At 35.9% G+C, this 10,289-nt stretch overlaps 1 protein-coding gene across 1 annotated transcript in view; it reads left to right on the top strand.

Moving 5' to 3' along the window:
* Positions 1–375: 375 nt before the first annotated feature.
* Positions 376–10,289, top strand: part of pcsk2 (proprotein convertase subtilisin/kexin type 2) — a 65,581-nt gene continuing 55,667 nt past the window's right edge. Inside the window, exons 1-2 of the mRNA XM_048205933.1 lie at positions 376–892; positions 4,104–4,208. Of these exons, the coding sequence (XP_048061890.1) occupies positions 710–892; positions 4,104–4,208 (288 nt within the window). The 5' untranslated portion in view covers positions 376–709. The remainder of the gene's footprint in view (positions 893–4,103; positions 4,209–10,289) is intronic.

Below are 10,289 nucleotides of genomic sequence, written 5' to 3'. Positions count from 1 at the left end.
ATATTTTGTGGTGCTTTATTGTTTTTTTCTGGAGCTTGACAGGAACGGACCTCATTCATTTTAATGTGAAAAAAACAAAACAAAACAAAACAAAACAAAACAAAAGGTTTGGAATTGGCGGAACAAAGTGAGTAGCTGAATGATGACCATCCCCCAGATAACTTTTAGGATAGGCTACCAAAAAGGACAGTTTACAAAGGAAACATTTACACTTCAAATAAACAGCTAATTTAAGAAATACGAGCTGCAATTATTCTGAAGTCTCGTTTACAAACTGAGGAACGCGTCGAAATGATTTTGTGTTGGGATTCCTCATGAATCCGAGCTGGGTAAAGTAGACTAAACTAACCCGAGTCGGATGGAGGAATTCTCCAGGGTGCTGAAAGTACAGCACTTCATCCACTCTACTGAGGGAGGGAGAGAGGCGATCAGCCACACCCGCTTCAGCTTATTGGGCATCTTTCCGTGGAACGTCACATGCAAAAGAGCCACACGTTTATGCCGATGAATTATAGATTAAAGGGAGGCTGAAAATGCAGATTCGGTCCCACACACAAACACGGTGCTCGCTCGACGAACGGTCCGACTCCGCGCACCTCATCCACCGATGACTGAGGAGATGCGTCCTGACGAGCCTTGCTGAAGCGGTCCAGCGTTCACAGCGATCTCCGTTTGACAGCGTTCACTCACAGACAGCAGAAATAACACGATGCGTGGATTCTTTGGAGATGGGACAGCGGTGGCTCTCACACTGCTCAGTGCATGGGCGCTCATAGCTGCAGCAGACGAGGAGCTCATCTTTACCAATCATTTTCTGGTCCAGTTGCACGAGGGGACGAATGAAGATGCTCATCAACTTGCCCTGGAGCATGGCTTTGGGAGTGCAAGGAAGGCAAGTAACAGTATGCACCTCAGAATGGCTTCAAAACTGCCAATTTCATGCATGCCTGTTTGCTTCAGGCACAAAGGCAGTTTTTTTTTATAATTATGCAATAATATAGAAGCACATATATCATCATGTAAATCTGAGTACAAGGTGTTCTTGTTTACAACAGAAACACAACCACTGGAATTAAGTACTACATTCATTCTGCAAAATATAGTCTCAGAAGTTGAGAAGTACATCCATTTACAAAGTCATGCTGACTACAGTTTATTGGTTTTTAATGGTAATACGGATCATTAGGCTTTTACTAGTCGGAGTTCATTTTCCCTTCAGAAACCCTAAAGAAACATGCACAGGATTCCTAGTGGAACTGCCAATCCTAACTTCAAATAAAAATGTGGAAATAATAAAACTTGAAAGGAATTTCAATTTATCCAGTAGGATTTTATTTAATTCCTGGACGGCATGTATTTGATTCTGTTAGGATTGGTTTCCCAATTATGATTCCAATAGAAATCCTGCAGATATTTTTGACTAGTGGAGATTGTAGATATACAATTATGCAGGTGATTGTGATAACATTACGCAACTGAATCACATAATTTCTTGTTTGCAGCACATAAGGAATATTCACATACAAAACATCAACCTCTCAAATTTGCTGAAAATAGCTTAGCTTGTCATTTTGATTATGCTTATGTTATTCTATAATGTTATCAGGAGCAGTAAGAAAATGAGTGAGAATTAATCTAGTGTAAATAGTAAACATGTCTTTCATCTGACATCCCAATGTTTATTTATTCCATCTCCATAAAGGGCCATTTATCACAGAACAGAGGACTTGATTAGCTTGACAAATCAGCCTTGTCAAATGTCAAAACATCACTGGTGTGGAACTGAGGCTCACGTGTGGCCATGCATTGGAATAACACCTTATTACCATATGGCTTACTGATTTTGACATGTTTTTGTTTTGTTTTTGAGAGAGGTTTTGTCCTTCTAATTCATGAACTCATTGTCTAAACCAAAAAAATTGAAATAGATAAACAATGTTTGGACTCTGGGATGAAGCCTCTATTCGTTTTACTGGAGGTTCTGGAGATTGTCTCTCACTTTATTTTACTTCAATTCCTTGATCAGAATTTTCACAATCACAACTTAGCTTGTAAATCACCTAAGAACAAGATTGAAATGAACAATTATTGACTGTGAAAAGATGTTGTGAGAAGAGGAACAATTAAGAATCGATAAAAGATAAATTATAGTGTAATATACACTAGATAGCTAAAGTAAAAAAAAAAAAAAACGCAGCTGCCAAAATATCATTTAGATGTAATGGTTTCAGAGCGGCAGTGGTGTAGCCATCATTTCAGAGGTGAGGGGGACAGAAATGTCAGGTGTAATACCAGTTGACAGATTTTTATTTCTCTTGCTTTTAATTTGGTAAGAAATTAAATACACTGCTGAACAATAACCAATAATATCGGTAATATTTTTTCCCTTTATGTGCTACAAACACTTGTGCATTAAATCCTCAGATTATCACAGAATAAGGCAGAAAATTTACAGTACCAGTCAAAAGTTTGGAAACATTTAATGTTTTTGGAAAATGTTTTTGTCTCTTCTGCTCATCAAGGCTGCATTTATTTAATAAAAAAATGCAGTAAAAACACCAATATTGTGAAATATTATTACAATTTAAAACAACTGTTTTCTATGTGAATTTATTGTGTAATGTAACTTATTCCTTCATATTTTGGTGGAAACAATGATGCCATTGGAAAAAGATAGAGAAATTAATACTGTTATTCATCAAGCATGCATTAAATTGATTTAAATTGATCAAAAGTGACAGTGAAGACATGTATAATGTTATAAAATATTTCTATTTAATAAATGCTTTAATAGATTTAATAAATGAATAAATGCTGTTCATTGAAATTTCTATTCATCAAAGAATCCTGAAAAACTGTTTTCTACATTGATAATAATCATAAATGTTGAGCAGCAAATAATCATATTAGAATGATTTCTGAAGGATCATGCGACGCTGAAAATTCAGCTTTGATCACAGGAATAAATTACATTTTAACATATATTCACATAGAAAACAGCTGTTTTAAATTGTAATAATATTTCACTGTTTTTACTATTATTACTGTATTACAAAATGTACTGCATTTTTGATTAAATAAATAGCCTTGTTGAGCAGAAGAGACTTCTTTCAAAAACATTAAAAGGCTGTCAATTAGCACTGCATTATTCATATACTTAATTGTCACTAAATACCTTGAGATGGCTTGAAAAACACACATAAACCATATATTATCGCAATCGTGTGTTTGATTCATCACATTTCATCAGTCAAAAAGTTTCAGCTTTTTATTCAGCTGCTGCCACAGCAAATATCTGGATGCCTTTGTTCATATAAGGGATTTCCTGGAACATCATAAATTATTACTTCTACGAATCCGTTTTGGACTTTCTGTGAGAGAGCGCCCTCTGGCTTCAAATATAAATTAAACATGCATTACACAAGAGTGTTAGTGCTCCATAAAGTTCAGATCACCTCCTTTTTGGATAATAATAAATATATTTTGTCACTTTGAATTTAAACCTAGATGTATTCACATTGGCCTCTAAGTGAACAGTTACATTTAGAAGGATGGAACTGGATCTGATTTGTAGCAAACATTTTAACATATTCTGCATGAAAAATAATGTAACGTATTTCCTCAATGTTAACTTATTAGGATGAATATTTATTAGTTGGTGTCAGACCAGGTTTTGTAGATCAGTGTAAGCCAATAAAGTTCTTGCTTATAATGTTCAAAGAGTGTCAGTTTATAATATACAGTAATACACATCACTATGATCATTGCTGAGGGAAGCATTAGTGGCATTGATTTCGACCCATAAACATCTTACTTTATCTAACATTTGCAAACATTGCATGCGCAAACGATCTCAGCATCTTTTCTAGACCCATTTCAAAACAGTTTCATGCTGATAAGTGTATGAGTGTCAGTTTATGAATTCACATGAACAACACAGTGAGATGAAATATTGCCATTTAACCAGACACTCTGTATTTTGACCTTTGAAAACAGAACATTAACATTACATTAAATCAATCATACTCAAGTGCATCTACTGGGTTTGTTTTATTCCACACGACTCTTTGCAGTCCTTCTAACAGAGGTGTGTTTCATTTCAGCTTCCTTTCGGTGAAGGGCTTTTTCACTTCTACCCACGGGAAATCCCTAAAACTCGGAGGAAACGCAGCCTTCACCATATCCACCGCCTGGCGAAGGATCATCGGGTAAGACCAGAATCTCACAGTGTGTTTGTTCCCATAGAAACCAGCCAGTCATTGGAAAACAATAGCTAATCTGATGCCAGATCCATTGTTTGTACGAGTTAAAGGCTAACATGTCAATCAAGTTTTCGGCTTGATATTTAAGTGCTCTTTTATCAGGTATTATGACATCGTGCAGTTTGAATGAGGTTACGTTATTATTTATAAAAATGCTTCGTTATAATCCTGGATGCTGATTGGTCAATGCAGTGCTAAAATACACAATATAGTAACAGCTCTGACGTGAAACACTTGTTACTGTGTATATTGCTGCACAGACCCATTGAGGCCAACTGTTAACATTAGTTTACATGTCTAGGGCAAGAAGGGTGGCATCTATTATTATTTAAAAATTATGCCATAATGTCATGTGTCAAGGTTGTGTTATACTGTGCCATGACAATATCAGTATATATAACGTATGTTTTAATGTCAGCATAAGATGAATAGCATTTTAAAAAGCTGATTAAAGTTGATTGATTTGGTACATAAAGTCCAGCTCAGCATATTCTGACCAACAGCTGCCAGTTTAGACAGGAGGAGACATGTTTGTTTTGTTTTTTATGCTATAGTGCGAACATCCAATAAGTACCAATTATTTTAACTGTGACGGTACCATTTAAACACAGACTACACTTTCTGTTTGGAGCAGAGACTACTATTTCATAAGGAAATAATTCTGCTCTAAATGAACCATAGATGTATTTTTGAGACAGAAAATGGGAAGATTTCAATCTGTAAGATTTAAGCCTATAATCATCCTCCATAATCCTGTGAGGCGGTGCAGCACCAATTTGCACTCACATGAGAGGATCGGTTCAGTTTCTGCACTTTTAATAACTAAACAGCTATTAATGTTCAATTGTGGGTTTCAATCGGGCTTGAGGAGTTGAATTATTTATTAGTGTGTTCGTCAGGGCTGAACCTTTTGAAAGCATTGCTCCGACTGGAGTGTGTTAACTCATCCGCTGGCATAAAATGTTTCCCAACCATCATAACAGCCTTTGAGTTTTGCAAAGATCTTCAAAGCATGAAGATGCATTAAATTAAGCCGGTTAAAGCTTCTCTGGACATCAGGAAAACAAACTGATTTCAACTTGATTCACGTAAACTTAGTAAGTTTTCCTGCCTAATCTGACGTATTTTATGTCAAATTAGAAATAATGGGAATTATGCGATTTTGGATGCAGTCTGACTTTTATGTTTTATTTAATTCACTTTAAACTAGAAAGAAAAAGCTCACCAGTCACTAATGACTCTATTTTTCTATGCCTGTTTCCTTACATGGATGATATCTGTGAAAACTTCCCCACTTAGAGTTTTGATTCAATTAAAGGCCATTCCATTGACCAGGGTAATAAATTAAGAAATGACAGTCCCATCACATTCAATGCATTCATCATCTTGACAAATAACACACATCTCATTAACAGACTGTGATGTGCTTTGGCTCAGAGGGTCTCTACTGATGGCCACAACCTAAAAACGGACATCAGGTCATGGACAGCAGGGAAAAAAAAAATAAAATAAAAATTGCAATGCAAATAAAAAAACCCCAACAGACTATAAAATTATGCTATCAGCTTTTACAAAGGAGAAGAAAAATGCTGTTGACGTCAAAGGTTTTGTGTCCAAATTCTACTGTATTTTGGTGAATATGATCTGTTACTTGGTAGAACTTAGCCAAATGGTAACTTGCAATTTTTATCTTAATTAGTAATTAGCTATATAAATCTATAGTTGTGTCCCAAGCGACGCACTATACACTGTGCACTTATACACTATGTACTTATGCACTATGTACTCATCCATGTAGTGCGTGAATTGTATAAGGTTATTTTGTCATTTAACAACGGAGTCCGATACCCCCTCCCCCTCCTCTACGTAATTAAAGCTGCGACAGTTGAGTGCACGAAGTGAAATTATCACAGTTTGTGATGGATTTACCTCAACTTTAGGTTTTACCTCAATCTCTCTCATTCATATTCAAGAGAAGAGTCTTCGAATGACCCTGGAAGGCCCTTCAGAATCGATACAGAAGAATGAAGGAGAGGTTTCTCCATCGCCACAATCATTTTCAGCTCAAGTGTTGTCACAGAGCGCTGTGTATTGATCTGTTTCTTGTTTTTGTGCTCTGCTCATTCACACTCTCTCTCGGGTTGTTTACACTGACGCACTGCTAATATTTGCTTTGCTCTTCATTTGGACAGTCTCTCCCTTTCTGTCCTGTTCAGATGTTGCATAACAGCATTCTTCATTTTGCTGCTGAACGTCATGGTCCGTGGATCATTTGTCTTAATCCAAAGCAAGTTATTACATTTAAATAAAGGATTGCAAAGAGGACATGAGCTACACTCTTAAAAATAAAATAAAGTTGTTGTTTTTTTTATGGGCATTTATGGTTCTATGGAACCTTTAACATCTATGGAACCTTTTCGTTACACAAAAGGTGGAGAAAGGTTATTTAGATTATTTAAATGCTCTTCACACCAAGACAACTGTTTACTGAAAGGAAGAGTTTTGGGTTCAGTTTATGGAACCCGAAATGGTTCTACTATGTTAAACCCCCTTTTGGAAGCTTTATTTTTAAGAGTGTACTGAACTAAGACCAGGAACTTGTGCTAATGAAACAAGGTCAATTATTATGTCATGTTCAATTTAATACACAGTACCAAGTGCTGTGGCTCTTCGTATCGCTCTAGGTTTTGGGTTTTGATTCAACAATGCTAGTGGAGCAATTATTACACACTTCACCTTTAAAGACTCTTTTAAATAAGAATGTGTTCTTTAGAACTTTATGGATAAAATTTTGAAGGATATTTATGCAAAGACCCTCTTACTTTTGCTACCAGTTTGAAACACTCGTATTTTCACTCGCAACACTTGCAAAGCTGCACTACTTATTTTCTCTCTTGGATTAATCATTACAACTTGTACTTTTCTCATTTGAAAGTCACTTCGGATAAAGCAGTCTTCTAAATGAATATATGCAAATGATTAAAATATAATTGCATATGAAGATCTGGCTGCAAAGGGAAAGGAAAGCGTTCAGGGTGATGCACATATGAAGCATGCGGTGCCATTTTGAGATGCAGCAACATCTGAGTCACGAGTATGTCAGATGCGAGGAGATAAGACAGGCTGTTCTGAGCGCAGTCCCACAGGAAACGCCACATACAGTACACAGAGCAGAGATGCACGAGAGAGAAACAGACAGGGTTAAGAACATATGTCTGTTCCATTAATCAGGAAAGATAATAAATCAGTTTTTTGGGATCACAGATGGTAAAACACAATGCAACTGATTGCGAAATTGGTAAATGAAAGGTAATGTGTCCTTCAAAACCCATATATGCTAGTGTATAAATTGTTCTGCAAATTATGTGAATTTTTACAATAGACAGAATCGAGCCATAAACCCGTGAAGCCAATTTAATCCTTGTACCTGTCACTTTCCCACCTTCAGCTCAAATTCGTTCAACTCAATTATCGTGTCCTTGAATCTACCTCCTGGTAGAGCTAGATTTTCTTGTCATCTTTTGCAGAAAGAAGCACATGCAGTGCAGTATAAGTAATTTTTTTATAACAGTAACATCATGATACACATTTCTCCTAGTAATATGAGGAAAAAGTTTTATACATTTAATGATGTGGTACTGCCAATTTGTGGATAAAACAGTGAATTAAATACTTCACAAATTAAATGTTCTTCATTTCCTTTTATTTTTTAAACTTTTTATTTGGAACTTGCATATTTAATAAGATTATTCATAGCAAATTGAGTTAAAAAACAAAAGATTCAAAAGAGCAAAACTAATGACAACGATAATTCAGGCACTAAATTCTGATTAACACACTGTCAGCTGAAGCAATGTCTTTTTCAAAAAATAAAACAAAGGTACTCAGAAAACATGAGCAGAACAAGCAACTTAATGCGATGAAGACCGAGCAAAGACTATCAGAAAACAGGCTCACTTTATATACCAATGAACAAAATGAGTGACAGGTGCAGTGCGTTAAACAATCAATGTATAACCATGGAAACAAAACACTATCACAGACAACAGCAAACAGTGCGAAATCAACGAAGAATACAACTCAAACAAAACTCAAACTCAGACAAGATGTGATAGCACATCAGCTGTGCTTTATAAAAATTTACTTGATAAAGCTGCTAAATTAAAATGTTTTCTACATTTCTACTTTTACTCATCATATATCAACCAGATTAAGTCTGTATTGTTTTTTTGTAGTTTGCATTATTACATGAATCATCTCTATTGACCTATTACAGACATTAAAGGTGCAATATTTAAGATTTTCTGTCCGCTAGAGGTCGCTAGAGGCCTATTGAAAACAAAGGCATAGCTTGATGATGCCAAGTTTGAGAGCAGAATCTTGGGACATGTGGTCTTCACATCACAGCTGGTGGAAAATAATCGGGATAGGACTCGGGAAGAAATCATGTTCATGGATGTGATTATTAACGTTACTGTAGTATGAAGCAGAGCAGGAGCGAGTGTTGTGGAGCTGAACGAGGAGCTGGAGCGATTGATCAACACACGCCTCACGAGCAGCGGGACTTTTATTATGACACAGTCGCCGGCGCCGCTTCCGCTTTACCAGTCATGAGTATGAGGTAACGCAGCTCTGTTTATCATATTAGATACATTTGAGAGTGTTGAAAATGATGTTATAACGTTACTCTGTGCGTTCGCTCGGCGGCTGCTGTGAGACACTGTTACACACTGCAGTAAGATAGATCGATTTTACAATATCATATTAAATGCTGGATGGCTTGTGTTGATAAATGACATGCAATTCATTTTAAAGCGTATTGTATGATGGAGAAAATGCTGTATTACTGTTACTAAAAATAAAGCTGCATCTGATTATGCTATGTTAGCTACTTCACAAAATAGTGTTTTTCTCTGAGGCATGGTAAAGCATGGTACTCGCAAAACATCAAGAAAATTAGATTTAAACAATAAGACTAAACGTGTTGAGCTATATAACAATAATTAGTTTTCTGTCTATAAATATATCAAAACAGTTGTTCCCTTGTCTATTAAAACGTGTAATATATTAAAGCGTCTTTGGTGTTTCCATGGTTTCTACAAAATAAAACCGGAAACCGAGGGTAACGCGGGTATGACGACATTGACAGGCGACTCCTCACACGTCCCGGAGCCTTGGTTAAAATTGCAATTTTCTCACGATTTACAAATAGTTGGAAACATTTGGGATATTGTAAGTACTCAAGTGAACAAAATATATAACGCAGGTCTAGTGGTTTTTAGGTATTTTACTGCTAAATTCTTACATATTGCACCTTTAGGCACAACCTCAAGTCAGATTTATCTATAATGCATTAGAAATAGTTTTATATTGTTCGTAATTGTCATACTTGTACTACCACATGGTTCTGTAACTGTGAAGGTCTTTCCAAATGGGAAGATTCAATTTTTCTGAATAATATGCTGGAATCTTGTGTATATGCTTTGTGTATCTTAGTGAGCTGAGACACCAAATACGGGTGATATGTTGTCTGAATTCATTTATTTGAATGACCCTGAATGGGAGTTGCATGTGTTGATTTACTGTCGCAGTGGATCAATGGGGTCAAAGAGCTCTGACCTCTCATGGGTCTCTGGCAACAAGAATGCTGCTGCAAAGTATTTTCACAACTGAGAGTTATTCGTACCCTCGCAGACAGCTGTTAGCTTTTTTGTTTTGGTAATGAAATTTAATGAATGTAAAGGTGCAAAGTAGCAATTTGCCGCATATTGAGCTGAATTAAGAGATTTATTCCAACAGATTTTTCATAAAATGTTACTACATAATATGTGGCCTTAATATTTTTCTTTAAAACATGATTTTATTATGCATTAGTTATAAGTATAAGTAAATAAAAATATGTTATTTGTGCAGTGATTGCAGACAATTACAAGGGAAGCAGGTGTTTCACGTAATAGCTGGTAGTATATTGTGTATTTTAGCACAACTGTAATGTTGTTTTTAGCAATCATAATGCAGAACCAGAAG

Source organism: Megalobrama amblycephala, linkage group LG10 (genome assembly GCF_018812025.1).
Source record: "Megalobrama amblycephala isolate DHTTF-2021 linkage group LG10, ASM1881202v1, whole genome shotgun sequence".
NCBI classification, from domain to species: Eukaryota; Metazoa; Chordata; class Actinopteri; order Cypriniformes; family Xenocyprididae; genus Megalobrama; species Megalobrama amblycephala.
Note: the sequence above shows the minus strand (reverse complement) of the source record. Positions and strands in the feature narration are given on the sequence as shown.